This window comes from Vulpes lagopus, chromosome 16 (assembly GCF_018345385.1).
Source record: "Vulpes lagopus strain Blue_001 chromosome 16, ASM1834538v1, whole genome shotgun sequence".
Lineage (NCBI taxonomy): Eukaryota > Metazoa > Chordata > Mammalia > Carnivora > Canidae > Vulpes > Vulpes lagopus.
The window spans coordinates 16,118,271-16,137,035 of record NC_054839.1 but is presented as its reverse complement, the minus strand read 5'-3'; the positions used below and the strand labels follow the sequence as shown (position 1 = coordinate 16,137,035).

General features: G+C 35.7%; 1 protein-coding gene across 6 annotated transcripts in view; it reads left to right on the top strand.

Moving 5' to 3' along the window:
* Positions 1 to 16,649, top strand: part of GPR180 (G protein-coupled receptor 180) — a 41,118-nt gene extending 24,469 nt beyond the window's left edge. For 4 of the 6 annotated variants that reach the window (XM_041731325.1, XM_041731323.1, XM_041731321.1 and 1 more), the window contains 3 exons: positions 317 to 508; positions 2,366 to 2,443; positions 3,391 to 3,754. In XM_041731325.1, the coding sequence (XP_041587259.1) occupies positions 317 to 508; positions 2,366 to 2,443; positions 3,391 to 3,549 (429 nt within the window). In that variant the 3' untranslated portion in view covers positions 3,550 to 3,754. Of the gene's footprint in view, positions 1 to 316; positions 509 to 2,365; positions 2,444 to 3,390; positions 3,755 to 5,802; positions 7,175 to 16,631 lie in introns of those variants that run through there. The other 2 variants (XR_005984094.1, XR_005984093.1) reach the window with 2 other exon arrangements.
* Positions 16,650 to 18,765: the final 2,116 nt, after the last annotated feature.

Sequence of the window (18,765 nt, the reverse complement as noted above, 5' to 3'; positions counted from 1 at the left end):
GTTTGTTCTCTTAACATTTTCAACTTAGTTTCATCCTTAAAGATGTCTTACTTGAATCATGATGGCAATTGCATTTTTTATCTTTTGTATTATTTTATTAGAATCCCTTTTCTCTAGTTTAGGATATTAGGGAAGAGAAGTCTATTATGCTTGATGCCTGAACTTTATTAGTTAACAATCTTTATAGTCTGGTAAATCTTAGAACCTCTTAGGAATATTCATATACTCTTTAAGGGGATGTTTGAAAATAGTTGACAAAGTACTTATCATGAGTAGACAAGATTTTTTTCTTTCAATGTGATGTTGTATTTTGCAGAGCATTTTGCTACTTTGGGAGCAGTTTGAAGATACCAATCCTCACAGCTACCATTCACATCACAACTTAGCAGGGATCTTGCTAATCATTTTAAGGATTTGCCTAGCATTGTCGTTAGGCTGCGGACTGTACCAGATCATCACAGTGGAGAGAAGCACTCTAAAAAGAGAGTTTTACATCACGTTCGCCAAAGTATGGGTTTGGGTAGAAAATAGCTTCTTCTGATTATCAACTTTGTTCTGCTTTTTTTGGGAGGTTAAGCAACCTTGTGCTAATGTTGGTTAAGCTGTTATTATGTGCCAAAGCACTAAGCTGTGCCCTTTTTGTATTTCAGCTCCTCTAATCTGTACAACCTATGAGATAGGATTTTGTATTCCATTTTACAGAACCTGTGCAATAGTAGTTTCCATGTAATCTTAGGTCAATTTTGCCTGGGTCGTAATTTCTTTATCAGTAGGAATTTCACATTTTTTTCTGTAGTATCAGAGTTTTTAAAAAATTAAGTTAGAATACAGTTTACATTTCTCAAAAAACACTTAGTAGTTATGAACTGTTACTGTCAGTTATGCAGTGTTTTCTAACCATGAGGAGCTTTCTTTCAGCATAAGCAGATGAAGCAGGAGGCTGTTTGAGCCATTTCACTGCCTCCGCATGAGATCGCATTTACTTTATTCCTCTTTTCTATGTCCTTACACGAGTCAGATCTGAAAGCAAATTTGATTTTGCTCTCTACCCATTTAATGAAGGAAAAAATAAGGAGAGAATTTGGAGCAGTAACATTGCAGGAACCTGCCTTCCTAGAAGGTTGTATTTTTCTGTCAGATTGAAAGAATTCATACACCTTCATCCTGGCAATGCAGAAGAGCATTCAGATAAGCTGTTAGTCAGTACCCCCCCCCCATCCTGCCAGCCGGCAAAGCGCACAGTGCTCAGCATCCCAGGGTGGCTGTGGAGGGAGGGCCAGGTTCCTCATCCCCAGAGTTCAGCTCCTTAAAGCTGCTCCCGCAGCCCCAGGAACCCACTTCAGCTTTCTGAGTACCAAAGAGGCAAGAAAATGCTTTTTTGTTTTTGAATTTTTTACAGGGATGGGAGGGTTTGTTTGGAAAGTTAATATATATTTAAGATGTTTTAAAACTAAATTTCCTCTTTTTTCTGTGTTTAAAATTGGACCAAACTTTTTTCTTGAACTTAAAAAAAATTTTTATATGTCTTAATTTAATTTTTAAATGGGTTCAAACATCTGAAAGTATTTAAAGAGAAGCAAAAGTATTTTTTATCTCTCTCCCATCTATTCAGTTATTATTTCCTTATATAATCACTGCTATTTACTACCAACTTATCCTCCCAGGGAATTTTTAATATTCCTATGTATTTCCTTCCATATTTACACAAACAGCACATTTTTTTTATATCTTGTTTTTTTTCTTATCTTTATTATACTGAGCATCTCAATAACTACTATTTATTAACTTAATATTTTACTTCATTTTTAGTTTTGGAAAAGAAAATACATTTCTGTTCTTGGAAAAATAGAAAAGAAATGCTTGAAAAGTATAATGTTAAAGTTTCTCATTCTTATTTACTCAGTTCCACTCTTCTGTACTAACCCACAAACACGCCACCACTAGTAGTCAGTGTTTTGGGTATTCTTACAGAATTTCTTTGTGAATCTCTACATGCAAATGTGAATGAACATCTTTATTAGTTTTTCTTTTTATAGGAATATTATACATTTGTACTTTTTCTCAATTATTGTTACTTATATTAATGTATTTTCATGTTTAATATATAATGTCATTTAACAATGAGTATATTAAGGTGTCTTTATAAGAGATTCCGAATACAAAATTTAAAATATGCATTTGATTAGAAACGAAATATTATCATAGCAATAGCAAATTTATTTTTACATTTTATTAGATAGAACTTCTAAAAACCAATTGAGGTCAATCAGGACCTCCTAAATATGCTAGTGATGTTTTTTATCTGGCACATTCTGGAAATAAAGACATAGCCAAACTCATTTGGCTTATTTGTTATTTGTTTCAGGGCTGTATCTTGTGGTTTTTATGCCATCCAGGTCTTGCATGTATCTCTGTCATTTTTAGTGACTACCAAAGAGATAAGGTAAGTAATACACATGATCACTGTAGTTTTTTTAGTGTTTATTGGAAAATTATTAAAGTAGAAAAGGCCTATTTATCTATTTAGAGGTTTTCTAAGTTCTTTAAAACCATACTTTGAAAGAAAATAATTGAACTGGTGAGCATATGAACAGGAACTTTAAAATATGGAAGAAAAATGTTTAATTCTAGTTAATTAAAAAATGATGAAAATCACTTTTATTATTTCAGCCTATTTCATAATACTGTTTTAAAAATTAGACAATTCATAATCCATCTATATTAAGAGCAATTGGCTAAAATTTTTTACTATGCAGTGGTTAAGAATCAAAGTAGATTCATGAAAACTCAGTCTAGTTGTTTTACCAGACTGCAGACTAGAGTGTTGATACTTGCATTCTTAGGTAAATGGCTCCATCAACTCATTGTGTTCTGCTAGGTCCCTTTTCCAAGCCCCGCAGTGTGGCCTTGAACACACAAATGTCTCGAGCCTGAGGTATTTGCAAAGGGTAATTAGATAGGAAGGTAGTCTACAAAAATAAGGAAGCAACTTGAGGATCTTTGAAATGCCCTTAGAACACTCTTCAGGATTCAGGTGGGGCATGCTTTATTCCTCTTACCAGATTAGCCAGGAACCTGATTTTTCTTACCACTTTCTGCCTACGGTGTGCACCCTGAGGAGAGAATGCGTTAGCAAATTGAATGTGTCTTATTTTGAGTCTGTGAACTAACTAGTTAGATAAATTTTGCCTTTGAACAGTTACAGTTCTGAACATTAGTCACATTTTCCTATTGAAAACTTCTTTGATAAAATGTACCTATGTCAAAGATGGAGGGTAGAGTAGGTGATGTATGCGTACATAAACGGGAAGTATGGGGGTTCGTGATGAACTGAATATAATTTCTCTGTGCTTACATGCCGTAAAAGCATTCCCTTTCTTTTCTTTTCAGGTTATCACAATAGGTGTTATCCTTTGCCAGTCTGTTTCCATGGTTATTCTCTACAGACTCTTTCTTTCCCACAGTCTGTACTGGGAAGTTTCTTCACTCTCTTCAGTAACACTACCACTGACCATATCATCTGGACACAAAAGTCGGCCTCACTTCTGATACTTGATTTTCTTTAAAGAAAACAATTGATTTAAGAGTGCAATAAGGATCCAAATACAGTGACTTTTTTTTCATACTTTTGGTATGAAAAAATGAACAAAGAAGGCAGAGCATGTTATTTATACAACTGCATTTAAGCAGTATCAAACTGAAAAAAGGTAACAAATGAAATGTTTTGAAATATGCTTAATAAACTTTCAAGAAAGTGTGTTGTTATAGGGTGATTTATGCAATTTATCTGTGGAAATTAATATAAAAAGAATTATATGATATTTTGGTAAGAGATTCACCACTTTGTTGTAATGCCTCATCTTATATCAATAGTTAACTCAGGTTTGATAGTCTTATAAAAAGTAATCAGTTAAATGATTACTTGCTTATACATATCTAAACAAACTCCAATTACAAAATCAGTGTAATACACTGATTAAAAACTACTTTTTATGCTTTAAGGAAAATGCATTTCACATTGGAGTTTAAAGGAATTGAAAATGAAATTACTTAAGAATGTGAATATAAAATATATTTATAGCTGAATGAATGAATAAGTTTTTGTTTATTTGGTGTGGGGTTCTTCTCCATTTTCTTTTATCCCTTTGGCTCTAGTTCAGGTTCTGGCTTGGTTAGCAAAGGGTTTTTGACAAATAGTTTATGAAAAATAAAGCTTAGATACATTATATGGGTTGTTCCTTACAAAGACTTTTAAAATCTGAGCACTTAGGAGAAGGGACAAGCAGGGTTACATGTTTAAAAAGAAAGAAGGGAAACGTACTATGTGATATGGTACTAAAATTTTAATCCTGATATAATTCATTTCTTACATTGAATCCCCAATCATAATTAAGCCGTATACACAGATTAAATTAACAGAAGCATTTCACATAAATGTTGGTTTCAGTCATCAACTACCCATGAATTCCTGCCCAAGGATACTTAATCAGGATTAAATTTTCTATGAATAATTGAAAAACAAAATACTCACTGGATTTGTTATAATCCTTGTTGGCACTGGATTCTAAGTAGTTGCCATCTTGAATCCTTTGTAATAAAGCCATATTTTTTGTGTATGTGATGCCCCAGTATTGAGTATGCTAGCTATGAAATACTCTATCAAGTGCCTGTTTAAAGAATTGCTAAATGGTTGTCAATACCTGGTGTATAAAATGAGTATTCCCATTAGTAGTCACTGATTGGAAATTATTCTGTTTCTGTTGGGTGTCATGCTGTTCAGGCCTTTTCAGTTTTACATCTGGCTTATTTTCTTTTCAAATACTTTTTATCTACTTCCAAAGGTACTACATTTTTAAGCAAGAAATGGTGCACTGACCTGGTAATTAAAGTTTTTAATTAAATAGTTAAAACAACACAGCATAACTTTAAAGTACCTGTGACTTTGTCCTCATTCTTATCTTACACCTGGTCTCATTGGAATTGAACAGTGTTCTGTTTCATGTTAGAGGCAAATATCTATGTTCGCAAGTAGCAAACTGACAAGTGACAGAGGTCACCTGGCTCATTAGATCATCTTTCTAACAGTTCTCTGTAAATTATTTAATAAATGAGGGCTACAGGTTACCACTAGGAAGTTGGAGATGTATTTTAGCTCTACGTGATCTGCTGTGTGGTCATGACCTTTTCTTTTACCACGTCTCATTCATAACCCTGGTGCTGTCTGTCCTGTTCAACTGAGGTGCAGTTAATTAAGCAGGATCAAAAAAGGGGAAGCCTTTCATAAGCTTTATGAACTTGTACCAGTAGAGAGGAAATAATTTTTCTGTTACCTACACAAAGAACATAGAAACTGCAATCCAGATAATATGAAATGTGTTACTGTGCTTATATATATGAAACTCTGACAGGTCTTTTTTTTTTTACTTTAATTATTTTTTATTTTATGATTGAATTTGTTGATAATTTATTTTGTTATTCAAGAGCCATTGTTAAATGAAGGAAAATAGTTAATAATTAACATATAGTATATAAAACATTGTTCATGAATTTAGTAATCAGAGCTGAAAATTTAGTCTGTAAGTCACGGCACAGCACCCACTCTTCTCTCGGTGAATGTTTACACAGAGCTCTGTCAGCACAGAGCATGGAAGGATAAGTATATACTGTAAACTCTCATTAAAGATCAAAACTTTTCTACTTTTCTTTCAGATCATGCTTTTTTACAATTAATTTTTACAATTTTTTTTCTTAAAGAAGACAAATGGTTGTTTGTGTACAGGCTTCTTTTTCTTTTTTTTTCAGAAGCATTTTGTTTCTTCTCTAAGAAGCTATAGAAGATACTTACGTTTATGACACATGTAATAATATTAGCTCCTCCTTAACTGAATGTCTGCTGTGTGCCAGGCACTCACTGTTGTCACTGAGCCCTGCTGCGCTAGCAGAGCTCCCCTTCAACTGAGCATAAGAGAGAATAAATGATTTCTCTAAAGGCATCAGACTTCTCTTTAGTTTTTCTGCTTTTTACCCTCATAATTTAATGAGCACCTATTAGGTGTGTATGTTTTTAGTGAAAATGCCTGGCTATCGGTAGCTAATTTTAGCTGTTGATTGTAATGTTAAACCTGGATTTGTACTGAAGTCAGAAATGAACTTGCATAGATAAGCAAGTGTGCACCTCAGCACATTTCAATATTTGAACCTTGGCTTTCAGCTAGAGGAAGAGAATCCAGGCAGAAGGGCTTGTTTTAGGAAGGTTTTCTGTGGTCTCAGCTTGTAAGCCAAGTCTGTTGAAACTACAGGATAAATAAGTCTAAGGCCAACAGTAATGTAGAGACTTCACACACCATTATGAACGGTGGCCCTTCAGTATATGTTTCCCTTAGGAGACTGTGCCTATTCTCTGGAAGTTCTTAGGAAATCTGGAATTATCTGTGTAACATTCTCTTTAAATAGCTTCAGTGGTGTCAAATCTGTGAGGTTTTCTGTTTTTGCGAAGTAATGCGGTGACCAATCAAGTTGAGACTAAATCTGAGGAGGTAATACTGTTTTTTGTACCGACATAAAGTCAAGAATTGAGACAAATAACAAGACTGGTTTTCCTGTGAAATCTGAAAACTACCACGAAAGCACACTCTCCAGAACTCCTTGAAGTAGTTCTCCAAGAAATATTTCAGCTTCCACTACTTGGGCAGCACAATTCCCAGGGCGTCATGGACATTGTCCTCGAGGAGTGTCGTTTATATAGGATACCAGGAGACCTAGAAGAGTCCTAGAAAGGAATGGCCCTGCCCACCAAAGCCCTTTCTCTGCAAAGTGAAGGGAAATCAGTTGGATGATGGAATTCTTTGTGCTAATCGTATGCCTCTTTTTAAGTTTGAAATTACTTTAAAATAAAGTTTAAAAATAGAAATCAGATCAAACTACTACTGGCTTGTTAAAAACTCCATTTGCTTCCCACTGCACTTAGAAAAAAGTGATCCATGCTCATTACATGTTCTAGAAGGCCCCACATGATCCGGTCCCTGCCTCTATCTATGATCTCATTTCATACCACTCTCCCTCTCACCATACTCCAGCCTCATCATTAAAAAATATCTCATTTATATCACTGCCTCAGGGCTTTGCAGTAGCTATTTCTTCTGCCTGGAATACTCTCTTCCAAATCTTGGCATGGCTATGTGGCTGAATCTTCCTTACCCTCCAGGTTCTCAGATCAAATATCTTTCAGAGACCTCTGGCCATCTGTAGTGGCTTTATATGGTGCCAATGTGGCTAAGCTGAGGATACGTTCCTCTTAATTCTCCCTACATAATTTTAGGATAGTGTGGGTACAAGAGGTGTGTGGTGCAAGATTCAGAAGGTAGAAGTTAAGTAGCCAGATCCAGATTTCTTTTTATAATTGAAAGGTCCAAGCAGGGCACACATTGTTGCAACTCACTCACATTATTGCTTATCTGCTGGCTTATCTTTTTGGTCTGTGGGCCAACAACCAGGCACATAGGAACAGCAGCTCCTGCTGGATCACCTCCTTTATTTTCTCCTGACTCTAGCCAGGTGTGTGTTTCACTGTGACAGAGGGTGCCAGGTTCTGCAGCACAGCCCCATCATTGAAGTTGGAGGATTGGAATCAGTGAGAGACTGGCACGAATACCCATGGGTTTTACTCATCCTAGCAGGTTCTAGTATACTGTTTTCACTTCCCCCACTTCATACCCATCTTCCCTTCCCACCTGCCTGACGCAAAAGAACAGCCTCCTATGATCCCTATTACAAATCCTTTATTTTATATATTAAAAATGGCATGTGTGTGTGTGTTAGTGATATCCTAATAGTTCTTCTCTGACCAGATGCTGATAGGTATCCTAATGCTGCTACCCTGTCCTAAATGCTCCATCATGTTTCCCCTTTTCTTGCTAGAATACTTAACCCACTTTATCTCTGCCTGTTGTCTCCCCAGTTAGAATGTAAATTCTAAGGGAGTTTGGACATTGTCTATATCGTTCATTGCTGTATCCCTAGCACCTTGAGCATTCCCTGGTGCACACTAGATACTCAAAAATATTTTTTGAATTAATGAATGAAAGCTATTTTGAAAAAGTTTCAGACACATACTTAGCAATATGGCATTAATTAAATCATAGGACCTCCCGTAATGACTTAAAATAATGCCTTGCCTGTTCTTTATTCAATTACATGGAACCAAGAATGTGTAAAAATCTTGAGTAGTTAAGTAGTTGCTATGAAGTCTAATCTCTAAAACTCACCAATTAGGGGAGACTTCCTCAAGTTGTTAAAGAGGCAGTTTCCCTCTATAAATAGTATTGGGACCATGTGCCTTATTTCTTAGCTGCTATAGCCAAGACGTAAAAGAAGTTTAAGTCAACTAGAGGAAGAAGGTCAACAGTAGTGATAAGTGGCTGGGAGAAGTCAGAAAAAGTAAAAATGATATATCACAGGATCCTGAAGTCATTTAATGTGGATGAAAACAGCCCTGTGTGCCTGAATAGACTCTTAGAGTTTTATTGTTCAATATAACTTTTGACAATGGCTCTTCATAATCAAAGATTAAGATACATTATGTTCAGTATCCTTAGAGAAATGTGCAAGTACTTGGTGATGTTTTCTCATTATACAGGTTATATATGCATGTTGTGCAAAAATCAGAAGGTTGAAAAGGGTAAAAAGTTCTTTAAGCCATTCATTTCCCTTCCCTGGATCCAACCTCTGCTATCAGTTTCTTGTTTATTCTTCTGGATGGCTTCATGTATGTATAAACACACATATGTATGAAACACCAATTATAGTATACCATACACAATGTTTGTACATTTAGCAATTTATTCCATATCCCTATCTACAGAATTGTCCCATTTTTTTTCATTGGTTGCATAGAACCCCATTATATAGGTGGTATTTTAATTTTTTTTTATTAGTTCTCTGTCACTGGACAGTGTTGGTTTCCACTCTTTAGCTAGTATAGATAGCTTCTTAAACACTTGGAATAAAAAATTTGCCTGGCTCTCTTCTCTCTTCCCAGTGCCACAGTGGGGTACACCCTCCCCCCAGCTTCCCAGGATGTAGATCCTTGGAGTTTCTTGAGTGCACCAAGTGTCTTTGTTATTCACGGTGGAACCTGATAGTTTATGCTAATAAGATGACTCAGGATGAAGACTAGCCACACCAGAAAGACCAACTGTGTGATTAGAGACTTGGGTCTTTGAGCCAAAGTGATACTGGCCTGACCTCTGGGGAGGGAAGAGGGACTGGAGATTAAGTTCAGCCTTGTGGCCAGTGATTCAGTTGGTCATGCCTATGTAATGAAACAAAAAAAAAAAAAACAAAAAAACAAAAAAACAAAAAAAACTCCACAGACACTGAAGCTCAGGTGAGCTTGTAGGACTTTTGTTTAATACAGGTGGAATTACCAACCTTTTTATGGCTTCTGTGTTCTACCTGCATCATCACCATCCATAGAACTGGACTTAAGGCTGCTGTGAACTGTTTGATTCATCATCTAGAACCACACTATTTTAATTATTGTAGCTTTAAAATATGCCATACTGTCTTAAAGGGAGTCTTACCTGTCAGTGCTCTTGCTCTTTTTTATTTTATAATTATACCTACCAGTTTTATCATATGAACTTTAGAATCAGCTTTTCAATTTTTGAAAGAAAAATCTTGTTTACTATTTTTAGTGCAATGAATTAAATTTCTATATCAATTTAGAGAGATTTGATTTCCTTAACATGTTGGATATTAATCCCACAAATGGTTGCTCATCTTTTTGGCTCCTTAGCAAAGCATTTCATTAACTGTGAACCTGTGGTTGCTTTCATAGTGATCCAAGAAACTGATATGAAATACCTTTCTATTTCTTTAATGTGAACATGCGTCAATCAGTTTTTAAGGACTTCTTTATATAGACCTTGTGCACTTGATGATACCCTCTTGATATGTTAGTGTTTTCTTTCATTATATCTTGCAAATGGATGTTATTTTACACATGAAGACGGTCCATTTCTGTATTTTGATTTTGCTCGCAATCTAACTGAATTCTCCTAACAGTTGTAATAATTTTCTAGTTGGTTCTCTTGTATTTTCTAGGCAAACAATTGTGTCACCTGCATATAGTGATCATATTTATTCTCCTCTTTACCTTTTTTACCTCTCATTTTTACCCTCTTACTGCTAGTATCTTCAAAACTGTGTTAGTTTTGGTAACATGGCAGTAAGATGTTTACATTCCCCATAATGTGATTCCAAGTAGACTTTGAAAAGTTAAATACACATATTGTGATCCCTAGAGCAACAATTATATGTATATGTGTGTTTTGTAAAATTACAATATGAAAATTAAAATGGAATGCTAAAAAAATGTTCAAGTAACCCAGAAGAGAGGACATGGGAAACAGAGGAATTAAAAACAGAAAAATAAGCAGAAAACAATAAAATGATAGACCCAAATCCAAACATATCAATAATTATACTAAATGTAAATGTTCTAAATATACCAATTAAGAAACAGAGATTGTCAGATTTTTATTTTTGTTATTTTTTTAAACATCTTATATATTTGATAGAGAAAGAGAGCACAAGTAGGCCGAGTGACAGGCAGAGGAAGAAGAGAAATAGGCTCCCTGCTCAGCAGGGACCCCAGGACCTTGGGATCATGACCTGAGCTAAAGGCAAACACTTAACCCACTGAGCCACTCAGGTGCCCCGGAATAGATTTTTTAATATCCTAATTGTATGCCGTTTGCAAGAAACTCATTTAAATGTAAATATAGGGATCCCTGGGTGGCGCAGCGGTTTAGTGCCTGCCTTTGGCCCAGGGCATGATCCTGGAGACCGGGGATCGAATCCCACGTCAGTCTCTCTCTGTGACCATCATAAATAAATAAAAATTAAAAAAAATAAATATAAATATAATGTTAAAATAAAATGACAGGAAAGAAATACCTGTGCAAACAATAATCAAATGAAGCTAGAATGACTATAGTAATATCAAAGTACACTTTAGAGTAATGAAAATTACCAGGAATAAACAAAGGATGGAAAGGTAAAAGAGTTGATTCACCAAGAAGACCTCACAATCTTTTTTTTTTTTTAAGATTTTATTTATTTATTTATTCATGGAGACACAGAGAGAGGGAGGCAGAGACAGGCAGAGGGAGAAGCAGGCTCCATGCAGGGAGCCCGATGTGGGACTCCAACCCATTACTCCAGGATCACACTTTCCAGAGACCTCACAATCTTAAATGTAGACACCAAACAGCAGATCTTCAAAATATGTACAGCAAAACACTGACAAAATTGAAAGGAGAAATAGACAAACCCATATTTGTAGTTGGGGACTTAAACACTCATTTTTCTCAGTCATCAATAGAACTAGTAGAAAATTAGCTAAAATATAGAACTGTAAAACACCATCAATGGGATCTATTAGAAATTTATAGAGTATTCACCCCAGCAGCAGCAAAATATAGTCTTTTCAGGTTATACACAGACCATTCATCAAGATAGACCACAACCTGGAACATACCATAACAAATCTAAAAAACCTGAAATTATGCAAATACGCTCTCTGATCATAACCAGTAACAAAAAGATAACTGGAAAATCTACAAACACTTGAAAAATCGACACTTTTAAATTAACTTGGCTTACTAAATATATTTTGAACTGACAAAATGAAACTATACTGTATCAAAATATATGGAAGGAAAAATATTTCTTAGGAATAAATTTGTGGCATTAAATGCTTATAAAGAGGGGCACTTGGCTGGCTCAGTCAATAGAGTATACAACTCTTGATCTCAAGGTTGTAAATACAAGCCCCACATTGGATGTAGAGATTACTTCAAAATAAAATATTTGGGGTGCCTGGATGACTCAATTGGTTAAGTATCTGATTTTGGCTCAGGTCATGATCTCAGAGTCCTAGCATGGAGCCCTGCATCAGGCTCTCCACTGAGCAGGAAGTCTGCTTGTCCCTCTCCTTCTGCCCTTCCCACTGCTTGTGCTCTCTGTCTATCTCAAATAAATAAAATCTTTAAAAAAATTTTTTTAATCTTTAAAAAAAATGTTTGTAAGAAGAAGAAAAGTCTTGAATAAATAATCTAAGCTTTTAACTTAGGAGAACTAAAAGGAAATAAAAGTAAACCCAAAGCACCAGGAAGAAGAAAATAATAAAGAGTGGCTATCAATTGAACTTGATCACAGAAATCCATGGAGAACTACACCAAAACTGGTTCTTGGAAAAGATCAATAAAATCAATAAGCCTCTAGCAAAATTGACAAAGGGAAAAAAGGGGTGACATGAATTAGTAATATCAGTCATGAAAGAGGAGGTATCAGACTCTGCAGACATTAACAGGACAATAAAGTACTACTGCAGGGACACCTGGGTGGCTCCGCCGTTGAGCATTTGGCTTTGGCTCAGGGCATAACCCTGGAATCCCAGGATCGAGTCCTACATTGGGATCCCTGCATAAAGCCTGCTTCTCCCTCTCCTATGTCTCTGCCTCTCTCTCTCTCTGTGTCTCTCATGAATAAATAAATAAAATCTTTAAAAAAATAAAGTACTATTGCAAAAAAATCCTTTATGTAAATATAACAATTTAAATTAAATAACCAATTCTCTGGAAAGTGTATGTCAAGGACTATGAAGAGTCTGATATTTTACTTTACTTACAAACTAACTAGTTAACCTGTTACTGCTTCATAAAGACTGCAGAGCCCATGAGACTCCTAGGTCAGAAATGAAGCACTTCGTTCTATATAGTACAGCAAATACCATGAGCTTCCTGTTGGTTGGCATTGATTACACAAAACTCCTAAGTCCATGGGGGCAGTAGGTATAGTCCATGGTGGAACTAGATAGATGTTACTTGTGCAGTGAGATTCAGGGAGCCCCCAAGGAATATCAGAGTTGGGAAATTTATCTCTTTTATAACTGACACTGTGGGAATGCCTGGGTGGCTCAATTGGTTGAGCATCAGACTCTTGATTTCGGCTCAGGTCATCATCTCAGGGTCATGAGATTGAGCCTCATCTTTGGCTCCTTGCTGGGCATGGAGCCTGCTTAAGATCCTCTACACCCCCACCCCCCACCATAAGAAACAAACAAAAACAAAAAACCCTGGCATTGTATTGATTGGAAAATGTTGCCTCATCCTGCTCCCTGCAAACACAGTCCTGAAAAAAGGCCCAGACGGAGTGATTAGAGCTTTGTATTCTTGGCATACCCAGCAAGGACATGTAGGGATGCCTAGGACCTAAAGCATATTACCACAAATGCCAAACTACCAAAACCCACTCAGGATGAACTAAAAGTCCAAAATAGTCCTATAGCAACTAAGGAATTCTTGTTTAAAAGCCTTTGGAAACAGAAGTCTCCAGGCCCAGATGGTTTCACTGGTCAATTCTATGAAACAAAGAAGAGATAGCACCCATTTTACACAATCTCTTCCCAAAAAATATAAGAGGAGGGGGAGAAAAAAGTAAAGGCAATTCAGTGGAAAAGTGAATGCCTTTTCAACAAATGGTGTTTGCATCTATTTGCAAAATAAATGAACTTCAACTGCAATCTCACATCTATGAAAAATAACTCCATTAACCATAGATTTAAAGCATAACATTATAAAACTTTTAGAATAAATAGGATGAAATCTTTGTTTTTTTAATTTTTTTTTATTTTTTAATGATTTTATTTATTCATGAGAGACCCAGAGAGAGAGAGGCAGAGAGACAGGCAGAGAGAGAAGCAGACTCCATGCAGGGACTCGAGCCCGGGACTCCAGGATCACGCCCTTGGCCAATGGCAGATGCTCTATCGCTGAGCCACCCAGGCTTCCCAATAGGATGAAATCTTTGTGACTTAAGGTTAGGCAAAGAGTTCTTAGACACCAAACAGTCCAAACTCTGAGAGAAAACATTGATAAATTCAACTTAATTAGAATTAAAAACTTTTGCTCATAAAAGGCACTGTTAAGGGATGAACAGATACGCTACAATCTGGAAGAAAGTATTTGGAAATCACATATCCAATAAAGGACTCTACATAAAGAATGTATGGAAAACTCTTAAAACCCTACAGTGGAAAAAAAAAAAAAAACCTATAGTGAGAAAATAATCCATTAAAAAAAAATGGACCAAAGTCTTCACCAGGCACTTCACCAAAGAGAATATACAGATGACAAATTAGTACATGAAGAGGTGTTCAACATAATTAGCCATTAGAGAACTGTAAACTAGAATCATGGTGAGATAGCCACTATGTACCTATTAGAATGGCCAAAATAAAACTAATGAATATACCAAGTGCCACCAAAGATATGGAGTAACCAGAACTCTCCTACATTGCTGGTGGGAATGCAGAATGGTACAGCCACTTTGGAAAACAGTTTTGCAGTTGCTTATAAAGTTAAATTACCATATAACCCAGCAACACCACTTCTGGGTATTAACCTTAGAGAAGTGAAAATTTATATTCCCACAAAAATCTGCACACAAATGTTTATGGCAGCTCTACTCACAATCACAAAAAAAAACCAAAACCAAAAACAAGAAACCCAAATGTCCTGAATTGATGAAGTATAATATATCCATAAAAAAGAATACTATCAAAAAAAAAAAAAAAGAATACTATCAGTAGTAAAAAAAAAAATACAATCTATTGGTTCACATGAGTTGAATGAGTCTCAAAGATATCATGCTGAGTTTTTAAAAAGCCAGTTTGGGGCGCTTGGGTGGCTTAGTTGGTTAAGTGTCTGACTCTTGGTTTCAGGTCAGGTCATGATCTCATGGGTCATGAGATCAAGCATCACATCAGGTTCAGCAGGGAGTCTGCTTGAGAATCTCTCCCTCTCCATCTGCCCCTCCCCTCCCCTCCAATAAATAAATAAATAAATAAATAAATAAATAAATAAATCTTTTCTTTAAGCCAGTCTTAAAAGGTCATATATTGTATGATTCCATTTAGAATGCATTTTCAAATAAAGAAAACAGTAGTGATGGAAAAAAAGCTCAGTAATTGCCAGAAGTTAAAGAAGGTGGGAGGAAGGTATGACAGCAGAGGAGTTTTTGAGGGGTAATGGAACTCTTCTCCGTACTGATTGTGGTTGGGGTTGTGGTTTCATTGAATCCATGCATGTATTGACATTCAAAGAACTGCACACCAAAAAAGTCAATTTTACTGTGCCATAATTTAAAGAATAATTGTTTAAAAATGGATGCTGGATGTGTTGTCTAATCCTTTCTGCATCCACACATATGATAGAATTTTTCTTTTGTTTTATTAATATGGTGAGTAGTATTAACAAATTTTCTGATATAGAATCATGATTCAATATAATTTTGGAAGTTTTACTACCCCAGTCTGATAAGATTTTTAAAAATCTGGGATCTCTAATAGGGTAGAAACCTTAGGCAAGTTGGAGAATGAAAATATTCAGATCTCTCATTTCCTGAAGTTGTCTTGAGAAGACAAGACTCGTGTTTGTTCTGAAAAGTGCATTTAAAATCAGTTGTTTTATTTTGAATGTTTGCTTAATGTGTCACTTATATTTCAGGCTTATTGCCAGTAGGTACTTTAGAGTATAGCTGGTTAGGTATAAAAGGTGCTGAATTCTTTTATATTTAGGAGGTATTATGATCTACTGGAAAGAGCAGGGACTTTTTGGCACGACAAACTGATTTTAAATCCTAACTGCCATGTTTCAATGATTTTCTCATATGTCATCTGGTTTTGGAACAGATAATGATTCTTTGAGCACAGAGAATGGGTCCTCCTGCATAGAGTGAGGAGTGGTCAGATATGGGAGATGGGTTTTAATATTACTAACTCATGGGATTGTTGTATAGATGATATACGGTGCTTGTGCCAGTACAATGTTCTTTATTTACAGACCTGAAGGTTGTGTGCAAAACTTACAGTGAACCTGAGGTTCATCCTAATCTATTCATTCATGGAGATAATATTTAAATGTCCATGAGATGAAAGTGTTTGCTTTAAATAATCATACATATGTGGTTAGAACAGAAAGTAGGCGTGATTGGAATACATTCAAGATTCTATCTAATTTACACACGACTACATTCCAACTTACACCCACACAAAATAAACTTTTAAATCTCTTGCCTAGCCTGTGAGCCTTAGAGATCCTTCAGAAGATAAGTTTTTAAGACTTACCCAGAAGTTAGAGTGTTTGTAAAAGGTTTATTTGGGGTGGGAGGGGAGTGAATTTTTTAAGTGAAAAGTGATTTTTCCTCAGATACACCAATGTATCTTCTCTATAACTGAAGTTCCTTATCAGATTAGTAAATGGTAATATTCTTTATTTCCTTTTGTAAAGACATCAGGTTTTGTAGAAATGAATGATATTCAACAGTTGTTAAAGTCTAATGTTTCCAAACTAACCAATACTTTTAAACCCCTGTAGAGTCTACCTTGGATCATTCCTCAAAGCATGTAAGGTGGTTCGTAAACTTAACCTGAGAACTCCAAGAGAAAGTGCTTCTGACATAGGTCAGGTTTTAAACACAATAGTAAAAATCGCAAATTATGGCTTCTATCCTGATTTCAAGGTCTTAGATCTCTTACCTCCTCACATATTGAAATTCCCTTACAGAGAACAACATTTCGCTGCCTGCTCGTCAGCTTCTCGGTCTCTCCATCTGTCACATGAGGCCACCCCTCACTCTCCAGTAAGACCCCCTCACTCGCTGAAAGAATCACTGTTTGCTCGGAACCAGATGTTTCCCCCCAGGGCTCTGCTTTATGTCGGTAAGGCAATATTTCCTGCCCTTTGTCTTCTTCTTATTTTTCATACTTCTGCTCTTTATCATAATGTTGTTTTGGTGTTTCTGGTTTTTGATGATACACCACTGTCAGCTTAAGCTTATGCTATGAGTTTCAACAGCTGTGACATGTCTAAACTGCATTATCTTGAAAGCGTTGGCACTAGTGAAAAACACAAGGAGCCAAATTAATAAAAGAAAACATCTCAAAGGGTTCCTATGGATACATCGTGAAACCAGGAAGTACACATTGGGTTGAGTTGGCTCATTCAGCCTGTAATAATCTCTGCTGTTCTCCTGCATCATTTGTGTACACACTGTGTAATATGTGCTGGGGGAGAATTGGAGCATCTGATGACTGCAATCACATTACTAAAGGTGTGCCTTTTTGCCTATAAAATCCATTCTTAAACGGGTTATTGTGTTTGAAGTGATTTATTACAATCTTTAGAGATAAAATATGAATACCGAACAAGGGGTGTGGAAACCGAGGTACAAAATGGAATGTTTTATGTTGAGGAGTAATCAGAAAATAATGAGTATGCATTCTAATAAGGGGAAAGTCACTCTAGAAGATTGAAAAGACTTCCTTTTATTGCAAGTTGAACCTGCGCAGAGTTGGACTCAGGCAGTAATAAAGTGGTGCTACGTTCCTTTGCATCTGATTTTATGAGACCTTTATGTGTCAGTGTGACTTTCCTCTTTATGTATTCATATTTTAGTTTTAATATATTTGCTTAGAGTTTGATTTTTTTTTAATGAGGTAAAGCTTCAGGGTATGAATGTAAGTGCTACTGTATAGCCCCTGAGTTATGAGTGGCAGAAGCAGAGTCAGGAAAAAGGAATATATTCTGAAGTGAAAACCAGCTTGTGATTTAAGAAGGAAGTGCTTTTAATCTCCATGTACGTAGTGACTTTTTTTTTCTGGGTGATTTACCCACACCTAACTTCTTCTGTTCTTCATCTTTTCCTTTATACTTTCTTTATACTAAGAACTTTGCCTATAATATATTGGAAATATTTTTCCTTCTTTGTGATTTGCTCTTTGGTTTGTTTGCGATATTTTTTGCCATTTAGAAATTTAAAAGTTTCTAGGTAGCTAAATATATGAATATTTTCCTTTGACATTTCTGGCTTTAGTTTTCTTTAGCACCCTAAGATTACATACACAGTTATAATTTTATTCACTAATTCCACAGGTTTTTTTATAATCAATTTTTTAATCAATTTAAAATTTATATTGATGTAAAGCAATAGTTCTTATTCAGGACTATGCCTTAGAATTACATGAGAAAAAGAAGAAAAAAACTCATGCCTAGATCCCATTCCAGAAAAACTCATTTAGAATCTCTGAGGATAGGATCTGGCCATCCCATTATTTTAGAATTTCTGCAAAAGATTTGTGATGTTCAACCAGAGTCAAGAATCATTGTGTTGGGCAGCCGGGGTGGCTCAGTAGTTTAGTGCCACCTTCAGCCCAGAGTGTGATCCTGGATCCAGTTCCACATCAGGCTCCCTGCATGAAGCCTGCTTCTCCCTCTGCCTGTGTCTCTAGCTCCCTCTCTCTCAGTGTGTCTCTCATGAATAAGTAAATAAAAATCTTTAAAAAAATAAAAAAAAAGAATCCATGTGTTGAGTTAGGTACAGATCTAGTGTTTTGTTTTTTCAAATCATTCCAATCCACCTCTCAAAGATGCTATTTTTTTTCAAAGATGCTATTGAAGAGTATTTACTGCTTTGAAAATAGTCATGATAAAGTTAGCATAAATGAAAAAATATTGATATAAATTCTATGTGTATGTGCATATGACTATACTCTCTGATTCCAACTTTACACTAATGTATACAGTACTATGTAAAAGACTAAAAATACATTCAAATGTTAATGGCAATTATCTCAAAGTGGTGAGATTTAAATTTTCTTATTTACCTTTTTCTGCATTTCCCAAATTCTCTATATGCAGC